This window comes from Palaemon carinicauda, chromosome 8 (genome assembly GCF_036898095.1).
Source record: "Palaemon carinicauda isolate YSFRI2023 chromosome 8, ASM3689809v2, whole genome shotgun sequence".
NCBI lineage: Eukaryota > Metazoa > Arthropoda > Malacostraca > Decapoda > Palaemonidae > Palaemon > Palaemon carinicauda.
The window spans coordinates 80488827-80511669 of NC_090732.1; the positions used below are offsets into that span (position 1 = coordinate 80488827).

General features: G+C 35.1%; 1 protein-coding gene across 1 annotated transcript in view; it reads left to right on the forward strand.

Annotated features, from left to right (window-relative positions):
* LOC137645772 (protein fantom-like) overlaps positions 1-22843 on the forward strand; it is a 723952-nt gene that overhangs the window by 452174 nt on the left and 248935 nt on the right. Inside the window, 1 exon segment of the mRNA XM_068378685.1 lies at positions 21046-21174. Within this exon segment, the coding sequence (XP_068234786.1) occupies positions 21046-21174 (129 nt within the window).

Here is a 22843-nt window from a genome sequence, read left to right on the forward strand (position 1 = left end):
TTAAAAAAGGATTTGAGTTCAACAAGTGTGGTTACTCAGGTTGTTGGATTAGTTGGGGTCCTGGGAAATTTCAAGTAGTCCCTCCTGTCTCGGAATCAAAAGACACTGTATTTTGGAATGAGAATAGCAACAGTCCCTTTTCAAGTTTTTCCATCGGAGAACAGGATCAAGTCCTTTCTTTTGCTACAAAAAGTTCAAAACATCAAAGTCAATGTCGGTTTGGATGTTAATGATGCTTCTAGGAACTATGGCCTCCTTACAGAAATTGGTCCCACTGAGCCATCTGAAGATGAAGGTTTTTCAATCCCATCTCAGTTCACATTGGAACAGGATATTCTGGACCAGTCTGAGAGGAATTACTCTGCTTCCTCAGTTTATTCTGGAAAAAGGAACATCGTAGCAGACTAACTAAGCAAACAGATTCATATTTTGCCAAACGAATGATCTTTGCATCTATTCATCATCGTCATCATCATCATCTCCTCTTATGCCTATTGACACAAAGGGACTTGGTTAGATATTGTCAGTCATCTCTATCTTGAGGTTTTAAATCAACACTTCCCCATTCATCATCTACTTCACGCTTCATAGTCCTCAGCCATGTAGGACTGGGTCTTCCAACTCTTTTAGTGCCTTGTGTAGTGCATTTAAAAGTTTGGTGAACTAATCTCACTTGGGAAGTGTGAAGAACATGCCCAAACCATCTCCATCTACACCTCACCATGATCTCATCCACACATCTCACTTGAGTAATCTCTCTTAAAATTTCATTTCTAATCCTGTCCTGCCATTAACTCCTAATATTTTTCTGAGGGCTTTGTTCTCATATCCACAAAATCTGTTGAATATTGTTTCATTGTCATTTCACAACTCCTCATGTCCATACAGTAACACCAGTCTCACTAAACTGATATATAGCTTGTATTTATATATAAATAGAATTGCTGCTTGCCCTGCTGAAGCCTTATCTGGGTGATGTGTTTCTAGAAAATTTTGCTGAATTTCTCACATCTTTAACATCTCCGTAATTTCACCTGAAGCGAGAGGTTTGTCAGCGTGTCCCTCCTCCTCAGATGAAATATCCTCCAGATTCTTTTACTGTTGCCCTTCATACAACTTCAAAAGCTCATCGGTCTTCAGCTGCTCTCTGTGTTCCTAAAGAAGATTGTTGATGTTGTACTTGTTCACCTCCAACCATGATCTTTAACAAAGACATAATTTCATCAACTTCCTCCTGCATGAGTTCAAATCCCTCAAGATTTCATTCAGGAATGTATTCAGGCCATAGTTTCTGTCAAGCAGAATTGAGGGTTCTAGTGGTGACCCCTTCTTAGGCTTTGTCTATGATTTTGCAGCAGTTGGCGATATGGAAATCCTTTTTCCAAAACTCTCTGAGGGTGAGGTTTGTCTCTTAGGTGACTTTGAAACATTGCTGGAGCATTGCTTTTGTATGAAGCATTTTGAAGTTTGAGATCACCATGGAAGGGTGTTGTGTTGTGTGGCAGGAATTTGATTTTGATAAATTTGAATTCCTCTATTAGGTCATCTTCAAGGCCTGGAGAATGGGCAGGAACATTGTCCATAAGTAACAAGGCTTGAGTTAGGAAGTTCTCCAATAGCTACTTTTCTACCTCAGCAACAAAGACATTATTAATTCATTCCACAAACATAATTTAGGTCACCAAAGCCTTGATGTTTTACCTCTACGTGACATTAAGTTAATTCCTCTGCACTTTGCCCTTTCAAAGGCTTTTGGATTTTACAAGTCATATGCCATGATTGGTTTGATTTTGCAATACTTGCTAGAATTTGCACAGAACAACAACAACAGGATTAGACGATCTTTCATTGGCTTGTGACCAGGAATTGCCTTTTCTTTAGCTGTAATGAAGGTTATCCTGGTCATCTTCCAAAAAATAATCTGGCCACGTATCAAAACCTTGGTGGGCTATTCTGAACGAAGGCCTCTACTGCTTGGACATCGGATCTTGTAGCCTCACTGTGTCACATGATACTATGAATGCCAATTTGTGTCTGGAAATTATCAACCCCCCCCCCCCCATTAACCTTGAATGTTTCTTTTTATTTTTCTGCTGTTGTACTTGGTTTCTTTTTCTAAAGCTCACCATACAATACCTTTGCATTTTCGCCAGTGACGTAGTTCACGAACCTTCACTCTAAATGCAAAAAGAAAGGAAGAAAAAAAAACTGTACCCTCCCAGAGGCCGGAAAACTCCACTGTTTCAGCTCCGTCCCAGGGACCCCAGTGAGATGCTGGACAGGAATTTTACTTTGAGTAATTATTGAGACAATGGCAATGGATGGGAGCAGTGATGTACTGTATTGTAAATTAAAAGTTAAAGATAAGGAGATAAGGAGCTTTACCTTCAGGTATACTGTCCTCAGAATATATATTCATATAAGTCATAATCAAAGAAATAATAGAGTAAAAATACGAAGGGGTAATTAACCTAATCTTGCTTTATTATACAAATTTACATGGAAAGAAACGGACATCAAAACATCAAGGAAAGAGAATAAAACATAAAATTTTATAAAAGAAATGCAAAATAATAAAAAATATGGCTGCTTAGACTCGTTGTGTTCAGTAATGATTAATGATTTAATTGAGGTTGGACATGCGGTCCTGTAACCCAAGACTGTGCTAGTCTCTAGAAAAAAGTTATATGCAAAATCTGTACACACAATCCCACACACACATCCCGAAATATGTAAAAAGCCAGCTATACCTAAATCGGGTAAAACTTAATCTAAGCTAAAAATGGTGGGAAACTAGTGACCACGTGTTTTACCTGCACTCCGTACAGAAAGACAACCCTTGTCCTCAAATGGCTGTTATAGCTTGTTTAATTGTAAATTGCCGTTTTGCACCCTTGACTGGCCCATCCCTGGAATCCTTGCTTTCGGTAGATAGGGTTTCCCAGGCTCATCTTCTTCCCTATCTCCAAGTGACAGGTCCTGGTGGGAGTCGAGTTGGTTGGGGGAGAGTGAGCCAGAGGTGCACAGATTAAGTGACCAGGTTGGTCAGCCGGTCACAACTATGGCTCCTGTACGAATGAGCCGACCCTTAGGTCGTGCGGGATCACCTGGCTTCACCTTTCAAAACAGGTGATGGTCTTGGTGCGTAGGATAACGCAATTGAGGTGCCATATCGGGACTTTAGGGCACGGTAATGCAATGTTGTAAGGAGTGAGAAGGAGGCAGGATTTTGTACAAAATACTTAGAGAAATCTTGCATCTCTGAGGAAATGTACATATTCAATAATCCTACCTATTCTGGCTTGCTAGAAATTAGCAATTTAAATAATCAGTTAGCTATGGGCTGCATCATACATCTTAAAATTAACAGACTTGAATTAGTACTGAGAGATAAAAGCTGCATTCAAGTCAGCATTATTGAAATTATATTCAAAACCAGTGTAATAATTTATCTCGACATACGTAGTTTGAGAAAAGAACCATCGTACGCAGGCGTATGGCTTTTGCTGTGCGTTTCTACGCTGTCACGTCACAAATATGGCCTATGCTACTGTCAACGAGTTTATTTAGTTTAAAATAGTTCTCCCGATGTTTTGGTAAAGAAAATGTGAAGTAAGAGTGGGAGCAAAAGTTCTAGGGGTAACTACAAAGGGAAAAATAAGAGTGAAGAAAAATTCTACTCAGTGTTCTAGGTCCTATAGTGTTTGCTGGTGATGCAGTCGAAATACTAACTTTTATTTAGGGTTCAGTTAATTTATAATTTTCTTAGTTTCGAAAAATTCTAGTCTATTACAGTGTCAGGATTACTGTATTTAGATAGGTAATCAAGTTAAGATGTCATTTAGAGACAATCTTGAGTCCCAAACAATCTGGAGTCCCGTGTTTCAAACTGTATTTTGAGATTCTTACTATTAAGGGTAGAATTTTGGTTTATTTTATACTGTATAATGTTATTTATGTACATACTCACCCTCCTCCATATGTACATACTCACCCACCTCCTGCCGACTTGTGATGTCAAGAGGATAGGGAATCTTTTTGTATTCAATACTGTATTCAAAGAGCCCCTGGTGCTATACTTCTTGCCCCTAACTACTAGAGTATTTCCTTACTTTACTCTACTAGAGGCATGTTTTCATTTGAAAGGAAAGAAAATGGGAAATTTGAAAAATTTAGGGGGTTAATGTCGATAATCCGAGCTTTTGTAGAAGAAGCAATATTAAATCAAGTGAGTATTGAAATAGAAATTTTGATTATTAAAATTCCATTTTTTTTTTCATTTTGATACATTCAGGTCTCAGTGGTTAAACCTGCAAAAGGCAGCAAGGTTTTGATGTTCAACAAAACAGGGGCGTAGGAGCGTCTTTGTTGGGTGCGGGGTGGCTAAATCTTGAGAATTCACTGACGATGAAATCATATTTTCTGGACGATTCTATATGACAAATTACAATTTGTAAACACTGACTATCATAAAATACCGGTAGGCCTACTTGACGAATTGTCCAAAATCATACTATGTTGATTCTTTGCTATAAACTCATTTCCAATATCGATCAAGTTAGGGCTATCAATTTTCTAAGCCGACTTTGTTTTTACCTAGTATTTATGATATATACCATTTGTTTTTTAGACCCAATTTTATCTATAAATTTTTAATGGTGTTAATATTTTTAATTTTGTCTAATTTCTAAATTATGTAAGACAATTATCTAATATTTAATTGATAATAATGTAAATTGTCTTTGGTTTTAATATATGGTGATAATGTATGAAGAAGAACATACACTATAATGGTCATTAAAACTAATGGTTTTTAAAATACCATTCAATAAGCAAAACATGCAGCAAATTTTTTTATGTTGAACAGGCTGATATAAGTCTGTTCATAGTTTATTTATGACAAATCTGGTATGATGTTGTTACTGTTTTCTAGATATCTTATTTTAATTGTTCATTAATTCTCATATCGTTTATTTATTTCCTTATTTCCTCTCCTCACTGGGCTATATTTCCCTGTTGAAGCCCTTGGGCTTATAGCATCTTGCTTTTCAAATTAGAGTTTTAGCTTAACTAGTAATATATATATATATATATATATATATATATATATATATATATATATATATATATATATATATATATATATATATATTACAGCTGGTGGCGAATTGCATATACTCTCGTAACTCCAAACTCACCTGTTTATTTTCACATAATCTGTTACACATGTATAATACCCGAGCTCTGAGAATATACGCAACTCCCAGACGGCAATACATATGAACACTGAATATCCAAAGGTCTCTTACATAACACTCAAAACAAAACTGGGTGATTGATTAGTATGAACTATTAAAAAAACAACCTCTTACTTCTGTTCTTAGTCAGGGATTCTGAGCAAAGCACTGTTAGGAAATATTGATGACCGAAATAATAAAATAATACACAATTTACAAAAATAGATATATTCTATAATAAGTTAACAATACTAAAAAATTAACACCAAAAATAAATCACTCGAAATATTAAATCTGAACAAAACCTTAGACTAAGACAAGAAAATGCTGCTCTATGAAAATTATAGTCACTTGATTCACTGAAAATTAATTTATAAAAATGTTTAATTTTGATAACTATTGAAAAGAGTCAACACTTTAACACTAATGAACATTTAATGATGAAATTTACATATACAGTAATACCTTGAGGTACGAGTTTAATTCGTTCCGGGACCGAGATCATATTTAAATTTTCATACTTTTTTCCCCATATAAAATAACTGAAAACAAATTAATCCGATCCCACCCTCTGAAAAAAAAAAACTAAAAACCCTATATTACAGAGGAAAAACATGTTTTCAATGGTTGTAATCAACATCATACGCTAACAAAATAACAAAGGCTATGAACTGGTTATGAAATGTATCATCATTATCGAGTTCTTACCTTCAAGACAGAGGGTAGCGGGTAGCGGCTAACGGCGGTGTGTGCGGAGGAGGAGGAGGAGGGAGATAGGATGGGGAGGAGAGAGACTTGACGGCAACACGTTTGGTACGCAACACTTTTGTAACACTACGTAAATAACCTTAACTTTAAATTAAACTTAAATGAAATTCAACTTTGAATTTAACTTAAATGAAATTAGCTTATTGTACTTACCCCTAAAAATAAAATGTTATTCTTACGTTACACTAAACTTAATTTTACATTTTGTTTTCATTTTAATTTTTTTACTTTTCTTCTTCCGGCTTGGCTCTTTTTGCCTCGCTTTCACCTGCACTTTTTGACAGCCTTTTTAAAAGGAACCTATCTAGGGATGTTTGCTTTTGTCTCCCCTTCAAAATGTTGCGAAAATGACGCACGCAAGTGTCGTCACACAAGGTTAACGCACGACCACTCGCCAACTTATCTGGGTGCCTCTTTTCCATAAAATTGGAAAACTGCCACTTCGCTAACATGTCTTTGATTTCTGCCGTAGAAAGGCAGCCCTCGTCTTCCACCTCCTCCTCGCTACTGAGCTCTTGCAACACCTTCGAATGTTGCATCTCCTGGACCTCGATCAATTCCTGTGTCGTTAGCTCTTCCTGATGCTCCTCGACAAGGTCGTTCACGTCTTCCTCGTCTACCTCCAGCCCCATGGACTTTCCAAGAGACACGATTTCATCCATCACAACAGGTTTGGGGTCATCAGGGTCTGTCGTATTGAACCCTTGAAAGTCCCTCTCAGCGACGGAAGCTGGCCACAATTTCTTCCACACTGAATTAAGAGTTCGTCTTGTGACACCCTGCCATGTTCCTTCCAAAATTCCCGAAGGGTGAGATTGGTGTTGTCGTGTACAGTTTTTTAAAGTTGGAAATAACTTGTTGGTCCATGGGCTGGAGGAGTGGTGTAGTGTTGGACGGGAGATAAAGAACCTTGATGAACATGAATTCATTTAGAATATCCTCTTCGAGACCAGGAGGGTGACCAGGGGCATTGTCGAGGACCAAGAGACATTTCAATGGTAGGTTTTTCTTAGCTAAATTTTTTTTGACTGCCGGACCAGAGCACAGAATAACCCATTCTGTGAAGAAATGCCGGGTAACCCAAGCCTTAGCATTAGCGCACCACATCACCTGCAGTTTTTCTTTCAAGATCCTTTCGCTCTTGAAAGCACGTGGGTTTTCATAGTCGCACACCAGCAGTGGCTTGACCTTTCAGTCACCGTTGGCATTGGCACACAAGGCTAGAGTTAACCGGTCATTCATGGGTTTATGGCCCGGTAGTCTCTTCTCCTCTGCCGTGATGAAAGTCCTCCTGGGCATCTTCTTTCAGAAAAGGCCAGTTTCATCGCAGTTGAAGACTTGTTGGGAGATGAAGCCATGTTGAGCGATAACCGAGGCAAAGGTTGTAACAAAGTCCGCTGTGGCTTTCGCGTCAGAACTTGCTGCTTCCCCATGCCTCACAACCGAGTGTATCCCAGTCCGTTTCTTGAAATTATCCAGCCAGCCACAACTGACTTTGAAGGTTTCCGCTGCCGTCGAAGTCTCCCCTTTCTCGGGTGCTGGCTTCCCTTTCAAGTCATCATAGATTCGACTTGCCTTCTCGTATATGATCGTCTCGGTCACGCTATCTCCCGCCAACTGTTTCTCCTTTGTCCAGATCAAAAGAAGCCTCTCCATCTCGTCGTGAATATCACTACACAGCTTGGAAAGGATAGTTACTCCTTTGGAAGGCTTGGTGCTCTTTATAGCATCCTTCTGCTTGAGGATGGTACATATAGTCGATGTACTCCTCTCGTAATGACGCCCCAGCTCAGTCACTCTTACGCCACTCTCATGTTTTGCAATTATTTCATGCTTCATCTCCATTGTCATCTCACTACCCTTGTTTGCACTCGCTTGCTTTGGACCCAATGTTTATTTACTTAATTCTGCACTGATTCACACAAAAAACTTGTAAAATAAGCAAATAATATCACCGATCCTCGGAGATAACTTTATGCCACGGAGATCCGAAGGGAAAGACCGAGTGATGCTGTCCTTGTGAGCATCCTCTTGCACACATGGCCACCTGGTGGCCGCATAGGGAACTACTGTACATCGTATCTCAGAATAAAAATTTGATCAAAACTCTCCTCTTATCTCAATTTTCTCGTATATTGAGTCGCTCGTATCTCAAGGTATTACTGCATGTAACTGTTACACTTAGGTTTTTTGGTTCACGAAGTTACCAAACAGTTAAGCAAAATAAATACACTTCACTGTTTAACCTAAATCTCACAGGGCCAGTTACAAAAATTTATGACAATGTACTTCTATTAATACGCTACATTTGATTTACCATTCAATAATTTCACCAATGTTTGAACAACACTATAAGCGATATACGTTGGGTAAAAAACATATTCACGTTTGAGAGGATACTCACTTGAGAGGAGAGAGGGCAGGCAAACTTTGGCTCTTTCAAAGGGATAGGCTGAATCTCTTCTGCTACTTATTCATTCCTTGGGTCTATGTATATATATATATATATATATATATATATATGTGTGTGTGTGTGTGTATATATATATATATATATATATATATATATATATATATATATATACATGTATATATAAATTTGATTATTCTAGATCCTTCTAGGACATGGTCTGGAAGGTTAGGGGCAGGCTTACAGCGCCAAAGTTGCCAACTAGTCAAGTAGCAGATGAGCTCCAATGTACATGGCGATGAAACTCTCTCAACTATCTCCGCCCACCTACTCCTCGAAGTATTAAAACAAAGAGTAAATCTAATTCAAGAATTTTCATGCACCCTGTAACCACGTGGAAACATAAAAATTACGCAATCCCTCATGTTCATTCCTCATATGAGTCATACAGCATACCTAAACGAGATTACATAAGACTTCATAACAAAATACTTGAAAAATAAAGTTAATTCTTAGAAAAAAAATAATGTAAATTTACATATACTGAATTAAAGGAAAATACTTTTACTTGAATGACGAAAGTCTTATGTAATTTACATACGTTTACTTAACCCTGGATAGGTACGGTCCTCGGACACCCCTTCAAGGGTATACTCGGACGCGAACGACCCCGACGCCAAAAAAAATTCTTGAAAAATCAGTTTTTGCAGTAACCTCCTTTTTTCTTTTGCCAAAAAAAACTTCAATGAATGCTTAAAACAACTGTATAGATAAATACTACTCATCTGCAGAAAAACTATTTATTATAAATATTTTAAAAAATTAAGTAGAAAAAAAAAAAGACCTGACATAAAAATTCATAAAAAAAAAGTTTATACATATATACACAAATCCTTTTAGGAATTGATTCTTGAATGTTTAGGACACATCTTGATGTATTTTGGATGAAGTCAGACCCATGGAGGTGAAGATCTGAAATGAGAAAAAAAGGGTAACTTTTTTTGGCCAAAAAAATTTGTCCAAATTTCATGAATTTTTTTGGGTACCCAAATGAAATAGGAAGTGGCTAATTTTTTTAGGGAATAAACATATGTTATCCTAAAATAGAAATATGTAAAAAAATCTTCATTATTTTGTAAATTACATTTATATCAGGGGCCATATCTAAAGGTAATTTTTTGAGTACTTAGAAATTCCGTAAAAAAATACATATATTTAATATATAATATGATATTTATGCAGGTAAAAATATACCAAAATATCACAAATTCTATAGGGAACAAGAATATATATAGATAGGGCAGCTTACGCTTCGGATATGTCCACAAAATGGCCGCCAACCACACTGACTCAGACTCCCTAATCTGCCACTTGAAATGTAGGAAGGGTATGTCAATTTCAAGGTGTTATTTACTAATCTAATTATTATTGGATATGCATAAAAATTGTATGGTGGGTTGCTGGATAATTGTCGATTATTTTACGAATATAAAATTAAAATTCTGACCCAAAAAAATTTTTTTGAAGGGAAATAAAATCGAAAAAAAAATGTAAAACAATATTTTAGCTAAAAAAATTTGATGATATTCAATCAAAAAAAAAGTAAACAAAATTTTCCGACAAATAAACATCTAGAGGAATCATTACTCTGTGATAGTTCCTTAGTACGTAGTAATTTTGAAAGAATTGGGAAAAAACGAAAAAATGGCAATCACCGGAAAATCGAACACATACCTATATATACGCCATATCTGGCTAAAAAAAAGATAGGCATGGGTAGCCAGATCATCTAGAAACACTTTCCAACACTATAAAAATATAAGTTTTGCGACACTACTTGCCAATTCCTTACGGTAACATGACTAAGCAAAAAAATGCAAAACAAATAAAAAGGGGCACTCGAGGAAAAATGGCTAACATTCTAATATACGGCATTTCAGAAAAAAAAAAAAAATTCAGCCACGTGCTAGTCAAACCATCAAGGCACATTTTCCGACAAATAATCATCTAAATGAATAATTACTCTGTGATAGTTCCTTAGTACGTAGTAATTTTGAAAGAAATGGGAAAAAACGAAAAAATGGCAATCACAGGAAAATCGAACACATACCTATATATACGCCATATCTGGCTAAAAAAAGAAGATAGGCATGGGTAGCCAGATCATCTAGAAACACTTTCCAACACTATAAAATTATAAGTTTTGCGACACTACTTGCCAATTCCTTACGGTAACATGACTAAGCAAAAAAATGCAAAACAAATAAAAAGGGGCACTCGTGGAAAAATGGCCATTCTAATATACGGCATTTCAGAAAAAAAAAATTTCAGCCACGTGCTAGGCAAACCATCAAGGCATATTTTCCGACAAATAAACATATAAATGAAATATTACTCTGTGATAGTTCCTTAGTACGTAGTAATTTTGAAAGAAATGGGAAAAAACGAAAAAATGGCAATCACAGGAAAATCGAACACATACTTATATATACGCCATATCTGGCTAAAAAAAAAATAGCCATGGGTAGCCAGATCATCTAGAAACACTTTCCAACACTATAAAAATATAAGTTTTGCGACACTACTTGCCAATTCCTTACGGTAACATGACTAAGCAAAAAAATGCAAAACAAATAATAAGGGGCACTCGCGGAAAAATGCCCAACATTCTAATATACGGCATCTCAGATAAAAAAAAAGACATGCACGTGTTAGCCCAACCATCACGGCACACTTTCTAACACATAAACATGAAAAAAAAATCAATAATATACGGCAATTCCTTACTACGTAGTAAATTTTTACAAATATTGAAAAAAAACAGAAATTGGCAACCGCAGTTAAATACCCAATATACTAATAACTACGTCGTATCTGACAAAAACAAAATCACGCATGGGTAGCCAGATCATCTAGACACACTTTCCAACACTAAAAAAGCAAAAGTTTTACGACACTATTTCGCAATATCTTACGGAAAAATGACTTGGCAAACAAATGAAAAAAAAGGAAAAAGGGACATTCGCGGTAAAATGCCCGACATTCTAATATACGACATCTCAGATAAAAAAAAAGACATGCACGTGTTAGCCCAACCATCAAGGCACACTTTCTAACACATAAACATGAAAAAAAAATGAATAATATACGGCAATTCCTTACTACGTAGTAATTTTTACAAATATTGAAAAAAAAACAGAAATTGGTAACCGCAGTTAAATACCCAATATACCAATAACTACGTCGTATCTGACAAAAACAAAGTCATGCATGGGTAGCCAGATCATCTAGACACACTTTCCAACACTAAACAAGCAAAAGTTTTACGACACTATTTGGCAATATCTTACGGAAAAATGACTTGGCAAAAAAATGAAAAAAAATGAAAAAGGGGCACTCGCGGTAAAATGGTCCTCGTGGTGATGAACGACATTTTAACTAAAAAAAAAAACATGCACATGGTAGCCAAACAATCCACCAAGACTTTCCACAACTGATAACCTATACAAGTTGCACCATTCTACGACAATTTCATAATACGTAATAACTTTGATAATTATGCAAACTACCCTAGAAGGGTAAACTCGGACGCGAACGACCCCGACGCGTCTCAGAAATCGGGGAAGGAGTACAGCTACAGCAATGCACATCTGGACACTACTAGAGCGTGTAGGGGAGACACCTCCTGCAGGTCGATCACCCACAAATTCAGTCACGGGGGTGAGTCACGTGAGAAAAACCTGTTTTTTTTTGACGCTCGGGGTCGCAAACGACCCACCGTACCTATCCAGGGTTAAACCTACATGAGTGAAACTCACCTTACGACCCTGCTATATATCTTAAATACACAAATGAAATACATGAATAAAATATTTACTCTTATGCTAAGCTGGCTTCGTAAGACAATATATATATATATATATATATATATATATATATATATATATATATATATATATATATATATATGTATGTATATATATTTAATATACCACCTTTTGAAACTAAACCTCGTAAAGTACAATGTCATGACCCTGTCTAGGGAGAAAGATCTTGCTGTGTTACTTGTAGAACTGAAATAAATAAATTGGGATATAATAGTATTGATTTAAATTAGAATAACTGGAATCTTTTATGGTTAAAAGAGGGTTATATATTTTGCTTCAGAGGGCATAAAAGGAACAAAGAAAATGTATTGGGTTTCTTTTTAATAAAAATCGTTTAGGTAACATAGAAGAATAATATAATATCAGTTATAGAATTCCAGGATTGATCATCAAACTGAATAAAAAGTATAAAATGAAGATCATTCAAACGTATGCACCAAATTTGGTATATGGTGTTGGTTATCAAAGTTGAATATTCTCCTTAAACATACCTGGAATAATAATAAATCATTGTAGAGAATGTTCCTATGCCAGCATCGTCGCCGACTTGTCTTCTGGTTGGATGGGATAAAATCAGACACTTCTTATTAAAATACGTTTAATACTTAAAGCTCACATTATTGTACAGCTCTACTCTCTCACTTGTCTAACAACTTGTGCCTCTCCAGTGAGAATATGTAAACAAAACTGGTCACATACATACAAAAATAACAAATGAGCATCACTCTCAAAAAGATTGAATCCTTTGTTTAAACATGTTCTATCAATGCAATACTGTGCAACATTACTCTTAAATATCCGTAGCGCATATAGTATTACAGTACATAATACATAACAGTCTCCTCCCTTTCAGCTTGACATTGTTCAAAACTGCAAATCTAATATCTCAGTGGGCTTCCCTCTATTCATCCTATGTAGTAGTACATGAATAGATTCTGAATCTACATCTGATGTTTGAGCATTTTGGTTAATATTTGATTTGACTACTTCTGAAAATTTCACATCTCTAACATTAGCTACAGGATTTTTATTTAATGGCTGTAATTGATCAACATGACGTTTTACAATATTTCCACCAACCTGAACATCATAATGTAAATTTCCTGCCTCTTTTACAATTTCTCCTGGTACCCACTTTTCTGGAGTATTGTATGATCTTGCCATGACATTAGAATAAGGGAAAAAATGTCTTATTTTTGGGAGACCTTTTAATTGTCTATACACTTTTTCTTCTAAATCACTTTGCAAACTTGGATACAGCAAATCTAACTTACACCTATTCCTCCTCCCCATCAAAAAATTTTATGGTGTCACACCTATTGTACTGTGCGGCATTATTCTATAAGACAATAGAAATTTGACACATTAAAAAATATGTTATTTGAATTTGCTTTTCTGCATTTCATGTTATGCTTAAATGTTTGAACAAACCTTTCAGCCTGTCCATTCGTAGAAGGGTGATATGCTGCTGAAAATTTATGTTTAATATCATTTACTTCACAAAAATCCTGTGAGGTAAATGTGGACCATTGTCAGTTACAATTCTTTCTGCAATGCCATTTGTAGAAATTTTTTTCATTAATTCTTGAATTGTGGCATAAGATGTTTTTGTCTTCATTAGAATTACTTCTGGCCTCTTACTGTAAGAATCTACAACTCGCAGTAACAAATAACCTAGGAAAGGACCTGCAAAATCTATGTGCACTCTTTGCCATGGATATCTGGTAATTCCCACGGGTGCATTTTAGCAAATTGATTGTTGTTCTATTGCATAACATAATTCATACAATTTCTTACAAATAATTCAATATCTCTATTTACACCTGGCCACCAGACAAAAGTTCTTGCAATAGACCTTGATCTGACAATACCTTGGTGATCAGCATGTATTTCAGACAAAACCTTATTCCTCAGAGAAATAGGAATAATTACTCTTGACCCTTTCATTAGACAACCTTGTGCTATACTCAATTCACTCCATATATCTTTATAGGCTTTACAATTTACCTCATTTCCACGTGAGTCCGTACCTGTCATTAAACTCTCTAAATCCTTACTAAGTATTGGGTCTTTCTTGGTAATATGTACAATATCCATGGCTGTAATGTGTACATCATATCCTGAAACTTGTAATATACTGTCATCATAGTCTTCTGGTGCTTTGTCTACTGGAAATCTAGATAAAGCATATGCATTACCCATCTTTGATGTAGGATGATATGCTTTATCATAATGATATGCGGCTAACGTAATTGCCCAACGTTGTAGTCTTGCAGCTACCAATGTAGGTAAACTTGCTTTTGGACCCAATATTGTCAATAGAGGTTTATGATCTGTAACAAGTGTGAACCTTTTCCTTCCATAAAGATACATGTGAAATTTCTTAACTCCATACACTAATGCTAAACCTTTTTCTATTTGAGAGTAATTCCTTTCTGCCTTCAATACTCTAGAAGCGAAAGCAATTGGCTTTTCTGTTCCATCCGGCATTACTTGAGATAATACTGCGCATAAACCTATGTCCGATACATCACAAACTAAGTTTAACTGGTAAATCCATTTGATAATGAACTAGAAATGTAGTTGAAATTATTTCCTGCTTGATTCTTTTAAAAGAATCCTGACAATCTTTTGTCCAATTCCAATTATTTCCTGCTTGATTCTTTCAAAAGAATCCTGACAATCTTTTGTCCAATTCCACTCTACACCCTTATTCAGTAAGTTATACAATGGATGTGCAATTGTAGATAAATTTTGAATGAAATTTCCATAAAATGTTACTAAACATGAAAATGATTGTAATTCCTTAACATTTTCTGGTACCTTGGTTGATATCACTGCTTTAATTTTCTCCTTAGTCTTGTGAATACCTTTTCCATTGATTACAATACCCAAGTATTCCAATGAATCAACTTCTAAAATACATTTGTTCTTATTTACTCTAATCTTATGTTCCTTCAACTTCTTTAGAACTGCCCGTAATCTTTCTCTGTGTTCTCTTTGATCTTTACCAGAGACTGAAATATCATCTATGAAAATAAATACTACTTGCATTACTGAAAAAATCTTATCCGTATTTTTTTGCCATAAAGCTGGACTACTTGCTACTCCACAAGCCAATCTCTTTGGCTATACAAACCTAAGGATGTATTTACGGTAACATAGTTCTTGGGAATTTCCATCCATGGGAAGGTGTTGAAATGCTTGTCTAAGATCTAACTTAGAAAATACTACAGTACATCCTGACATAGCTGCAAACATGTCTTTTGGATTTGGTAATGGATGTTGAGCTACCTGAAGCACTGAGTTCAATGTTACCTTGTAATCTCCACATAACCTAACCTGGCCGTTTTCCTTTTCAATAGTAACTAATGGTGTAGCTCAATCTGAGAATGTAACCTTTGCCCAAAGAACCTTCACTTTCTAATCTTTTGATTTCTGTTTCAACTGCACTTTTCAATGCATATGGTACTGGTCTTGGAGCAAAAATCTGATTTCAAAACTAAAATTGCCCTTGCATTCTTTACTGTATCAACTTTATCTTCAAATACGTCTTGAAACTCTGATAGAATCTTATCCACAGACACTTCATTCTTGTGTTCATCTTGTTTACCTGTAATCTTCAAAATACTAAGCCAATATAATTTTGTATAATCTAACCAATCCAAACCTAGTAAAGTTTTTCCTTTACCTTTCTCTAACGTTAATGGCATTCTGTCTAACATCTGATCTTTGTACTGCACTTCTACTTTCGAAGCACCTATTACCTGTATATCAAAGTTATTATAACCTTTCAAAACTCTATTTGTACCTTCTAATAACAAATTAGGAATGGTTTTAGCTTTTTTCTCAGATATGATTGATACATCACCTGCTGTGTCCACTTGCATTACAATTGGTTGACCATTTATGATCACTTCTACCAATATATGTTTCCTTGCACCTTTGTTGACAGAATTAATGCGAAATGTAAAATCAGGTTCTGACCTAACCTGATTATCATGAACATTTTCCGCAATATTTTCTTGGCCTATAGTATTAACTGCGGCTTTTATTTTCTTTACACACTGTTTAGGGAATCTACAAACATTTGAAAAATGTCCCATCTTTCTACAATTCTGGCACGTTTGTCCTAGAGCAGGGCATTTCCTTGCTTCGTATGCAAGAAAAAAAGTTATACCACACCTATAGCATTTGAGTTTTTCCTGTTGCTTCTACGTATAGGTCTGATTCTGATATTTGTGAGCATTAGAATTCAGCAGTTTCCTATGACTAAGCTTTGACGTATTCTTTTTCTGATTCTTATTGACTTTCAATTTTGAGCCTATCTTGCTAATTTTAGAATTTTCCATTCTATTGCCTGTAGAATTACCTATTATATGACTTTGCCTATTTGATATTTCTTGCAGTCTGCCTATAATCAATACCTTTTCTTTATTTTGCAATAATTTTTTTCTTAGCTCTTGTGATGTGCAATGGACATTAACTTGATCTATGATAACATTTTCTAACTCTAGAAATTCACACGAAACAGTTAATTTCTTAAGTCTAGTCACAAACGCATCTAAACTCTTGTGGTCTTTCCGATATGCCCCTGCTGGAAATTGATACCTTTCAAAACATTTATCGACCTGAGGGGCAAAATATGTGGGTAGAGACTTAATCGCAGCTTCACTAGTGTCATCAGTAGGTTGTAGTGTCTTAAACTCTTCCCGTACCTCTCTACCGGCTGTGTACAGTAATAATGCCTCTTTCTGTGCATCTTTCATACTACCTGAAGCTTCAATGTAAATCTTGAATTCCTCACACCAAAGTTGCCTTCGTGTTGCAACAGAATTGGGTTCAGGAACAATGCTAAACTTCTCTAGATGCTCGATGTCCAGAGGCATTTTGACTTCTTACCTTAATTAGGTTAGGCAAATGAAATCTACAAAATTACCTAGTTACTAACATATTTAATTCTAACCTAATTTATTCTTTAATTGCACCTCTTGAGTGTTTATGTACCCAACCAAAGGTAGTTTACACTTTTTGTTATTATGTAAACTATCATTGTCTTATATTGAAATTTTACCACCTAATGCCTACTGGTAACAAATTTCAATACTACCTTATTTGGTTCTAACCAATAATATATATATATATATATATATATATATATATATATATATATATATATATATATATATATAAGTAGGATGTTTGCTTCTTTCTTGACATTGAGCTTGAATGTAGAAATGTGTAGTGGCGTTCCTATTGTTTACTGCATACCTGTTGCTTCTTCATGGGCGCTACATCTGCATAGGTTCAGTCTTTACTGGAGTCCCAAATGTTGTATATGGTGTTGGTTATCAAAGTTGAATAACCCCTTCCAACATACCTAGAATAATAAATTATTGTAGAGAATTTTTCTATCCCAGCATTTTCGCCCACTTGTCTTCTGGTTGGATGGGATAAAATCAGAGACTTCTGATTAAAATATGTTTAATGCTTAATTCTTACATTACAGCTCTACTTTCTGACTTGTCTAACAACTTGGGACTCTTGAATCTTGATTGAGAATATGTAAACAAAACTTGTACACATACATACAAAAATAACAAATGAGCATTGCTCTAAAAAAGATTGAACCCTATGTTAAGCGTATTCTGTCAATGCAATACTGTGCAACATTACTCTTAATACCCATAGCGTATATAGTATTACAGTACAAAATGCATAAAACCAACAATATTTGCTGTAGTAAATTTTGAGTTGGCACAATAAACAACATATAGTAGAAGACATGCTTGTAAAATTTGCTGACAAAAAGAATAATCTAATAATCATGAATACTTCTTTTTATTTAAAGGTGAACATAGAAAATGGACATGGAAAAGCCCAAATATAGATAAGAAAAAAAATGAAATAGAATTTGTTCCCAATAAAAAAGTTAATTCAGTTAAAGATGTAGCAGTGTTAAATTAAAGTCAAGCAACCATAAAATTTTAAGAAGTAAAATTTGTCTAGATGTAACGAAATATAAAAAAAAAAATTTAAGAAAGAAAATAAATACTCTTGTAATAAGAGAATAGTGTGATCCGAGTTTATGTAGCAAAACAAAACAGATAGCTACTCATAATTACGTGAAGAAATTAAAGTAAATACAGAAGTGAACTGTAATCTAAAAAGAAAAAAAAATCAATGGAACCAGCAAAAAAAAAAAGAAAAAAAAAGAAAGATCTGATAAAGAAAAGACTGAAAACGCGGGTAAAACCCAATTGAGATCAAATAGATTATCATAACTATCGAAAAAAAATAATCAAACTAAAAACACAGTATATTCATTAACACAATCAAACCAAAACTACGAATAAGCATCAAGTTAAAAAAAAAAGAAAAAAAAAGACGTGGAAGGGTGGTAACAGATATTTGCTTTAACGGGTGAAAATGGTTTAATCAACAAAAGATATGGAGTGATAAAAATTGCAAAGGATTTCTATACAATGCTATACAATGGCGGTACACAAACTAATTTTACCAATAGAAATAATGATCATTCAGAGCCGATACCGAAAGTAACAGAAGTAAAAAAAAAAAAAAAAAAAAAAAGGCTTAAAAGACAAGAAAAGAGGCAAAGTAGAGAAGATGGCCTAACAAATGATTTAATAATAGATGGAGGATATTTCATGGGAGTAAATCTGCTCTATGCCTCCAGCTTGAAAAACTTTATCATTTATTATTTCATAAAAAGACACAAGGGAGCTGAAAAATTACCAACCAATAATTTTACTCTCAGTAATATATGAAATATTTACAAAGATCATATTAAAAAAAATATATAAAAAAAAAAGACTAGACTTTGATCAGTCAAGAGAGCAAGCAGGTTTTAGAAGCTGCTTTTCAACAATTGAACGGAATATGCAATGTAAGATGACGTATCATTGGAAGTTGAAAGGATTAATGAGGTGAAATAATCTAAATATTTAGTTACTATGATCTCTAATACAGGATCTTTAGAATTTGAGTTTAATGAAAGACTGAAAAAAGAAAATCAGACAATGGCTAGGATAAGTAAAATTTGAAAATCAAATCGCCTGAAATTGCATATAAAAATCAGGCTATATATCAGTTTAGTGAGATCGGTGTTATTGTATGGACATGAATCATGGTTATACAATGAAACAATCTCCAACAGATTTTGTAGGTTTGAAAACAAAGCCATCAAAAGAATATTGGGTATTGAAATGACAGGACACAGGATTAGAAATGAAACTATAAGAGAGATTTTACCCAGTACCTTAAGCGGATGAGATCATGATGAGAGGTAGATGGAGATGGTTTGGGCATGCTCTTTGCACTCCTCAAGAGAGATTAGTTCACCAAACTTTCAACTGGGCTTCACAAGGCATTAGAAAAGATGGAATGAAGACCCAGGCCTATAGGGCTGAGGACAATGAAACGTGAAGTAGATGATGAATGGAGAAGTATTGATTTAAAAGCTCAAGATGGAGACGACTGGTGGAATTTAACCGAGGCCCTTTGCATCAATAGGTGTAGAAGGTATATATATATATATATATATATATATATATATATATATATATATATATATATATATATATATATATATATATATATATATATATGTGTGTGTGTGTGTGTGTGTGTCTGTGTGTGCAATAATTCCTTACTCTAACACGCAAATGCATGTTAACAAATACAAAATCGTTCTATTCGAAAAATTGCTTTTAAATGATAATTCTTATGAAGAAATAATATCTTGAAATCTTTTCTGAGTTACTATATGTATGCAGTTTAATATTTTTTAACCTTTTCCTGAGTAAAAATGGAAAAGTAAATTTTCGGCAAAAAAGTGGCCGGCTATAGAAAAGAAAGTATTCTTTACTTACCCTTTCATTTGTTGCCTGCAAACAAATTTCTTATATACGTTTTTATCTTTCTCTAAATCTCTTTCCTGTAAACCTTTAATAATATAACTTAATAATGAAAAGAATAATACAATTCCTACTGCTACCTTTTTATTACAATTGGAGGGCAAGTGCCACCCTATCCCTAACTTGAACTTAGCAGTTGTTGATGCTATAATACAACACCCCTAATTGAATATTAGATAGGGATAGTAGCATATAAAATCGGCAAATTTGTCAAATTTCCCTAACATGATAGCCGATAACAAAACAAATAACATGAGCTAAAGTAATTGAGTTGCCCATACTATTACGAAAATCAGTAACTCGAAAAGCCTACATATAAAGAGTGCCTTGTATAGTTGCTCTAACCCCTATGCATTTGGGTGAAATAGAAGCTATACTACCTTGGCCTTCTCATGAACAAAATGCTAACATAGCACACGATTGTACAAGCACTTATAGGGAATTTTTCTTCCTAAGGCAAAAGTCAGTCACATCTCCCTCTATCTACAACATATAAGAGTTATACTTTAATGGGTTACAGATGACTTCGAAGAAACTTCAGTAAAAGAGGGAAATTTATGAAGAAATTGGAATGAAGATAGATTCTTAACAGGGAAATTTGAAACTATTAGGAATAGCACAACTGTACAGCATTTGTATATATGAAATTTGATATTGGAAAATATGTTTCTGTTTAAGATTTCTAATATTTCTGTCTCTAATAAGAATTATTAACTTGATTTATGTTTATTAGGTAGTCATATTTTTATATCACTTTACATTTTAAATAGCAATACTCATTCAATAAGAATTTATTTGCATTACAGGAATTTGAAAAACTAAGGCAATCACACAGTGAATTACAATTATTGTATCGAGAGAAAACTTTAGAATTAGAAAGAACTTCACAAGCTCTAGCCAGGCATGCTACTACTTACAAAAGTCTGAAGGACGAGGTAAGTAAACATTTGCTGATTAGAAAAATGTCTTGTAAAGAATGCAGTGTTATAATGTAATATGAATTAAAATAAATGACTATTGCTATGGTATTTACAGTATTGTATATCTATTCAGGAAGTGAATGTAGTGTTCAATATAAGGTGAGTTGATTGTCATCCCTGATAATCGAGTCCATCTATGTAGAGAAGGATGTATATCATAACTTTTAAAATAATTTATGTGACTCTTAATATTTCAAATAATGATTGGCAAGTTTGGGAAAGTCTTATAAAATATCAAAACAGAACAGGTGCACTTTATTCAGCTAATATTTGCTGTAGACTTTTGCTCCCACATTTATACAAGTCTTCCTTTCTTTGAAATACGGAAATATTTTAGCAGAACTGTAATGGCCTTTGAAATCGTTAATGAGGTAGTTAATATTTGAGGTAGCTAATATTTGCTGTAGACTTTTGCTCCCACATTTATATAAGTCTTCCTTTCTTTGAAATACGGAAATATTTTAGCAAAACTGTAATGGCTGTTGAAATCGTTAATGAGGTAGTTAACGACAGGTAGTGAGTGCAGGCGAATTGCCCTATCCCCTCCTACCAAAGAGTACAGTCGTACTGTTGTGTCCTATCCATGGTTGTTTGATATATTTATCATGCTTTTTAGTTTGAATGGTTGATTTGGCATCATTTTTATGGCTGACCGGCCGTTAAATCCTCTCTCTCCACCTTCGGGGCACAATGGTTTCTAAGTATCCCTTATGATGTATAGATTGTGGCCTCCAATTAAAGGTGTGTGTGTACTCTTTGAGCTCTGCTATCATTCTTGGCACCACATATGACAATGCTGAAGATACTACTTAGCACTTTGTGCTAGTCATTGAATTCGTCGTCAGGAAGTATGTTTCTGGGAACGGTGAATTAGTATCTACGTCGGGAAGTTTTGCCAAGGTTGGTGGAGGGTAAGGTGATTACAAAACTCCAATGTGTTCAAGAAGTGCTTCCTTGCAGACCTCCGACAACAAGTAACCCAAGGAATTCTTGGAATTCCTTAGGTCTTGCAGGTAGGCCTTCAATATAATTTTGAGGGGGCTGGTAGCTAAGGTTCTGTGTCCCAAGTGGTGACACCAGTGATATCAACAGTAATCCCAGTGGCAGAAGTGCCTGACAGCAGTACCAGTGATCCCTGATCCCAGTGGTTGTCTGTGTAGTGCGTCCAGAGTCAAGAAAGTAGCTTAGAAGGCTTTTGCCCCTGTGGCGATGCTGAAACTAGAAGGGTGTAGAAGGCTCTGGGGCCCCGTAAAATGTGTATGTTGCCCCAGTGCCCATCCCCGGTAATTAGTTTGTGCCATTTATTCCTGTGCCCATCATCCTAAGGCCTATCACCCTTCTGCATGTAAACCCTTTGCCTGTTACTCCTCTGCCTGTCACCCTTGTGCCTGTGACAATGGGGCCATTGGCTCCCACTCCCTCTGTACCAGTGACCTCAGTCCCGTGATTGTATTATGGGCATCAGTGAGAGGGCCTACTGCTTTCTGTGACAATGATTCCCAGTATTATGAGTCCTGTCTCAGCAACCCCTGTGGCATCCATTCCATCAGTGATGATATAAATGATATAAAATTAATTCAGTCCTCAGTCATCGTGGGTTTCCTCATTGCGGATTCGATTTCTT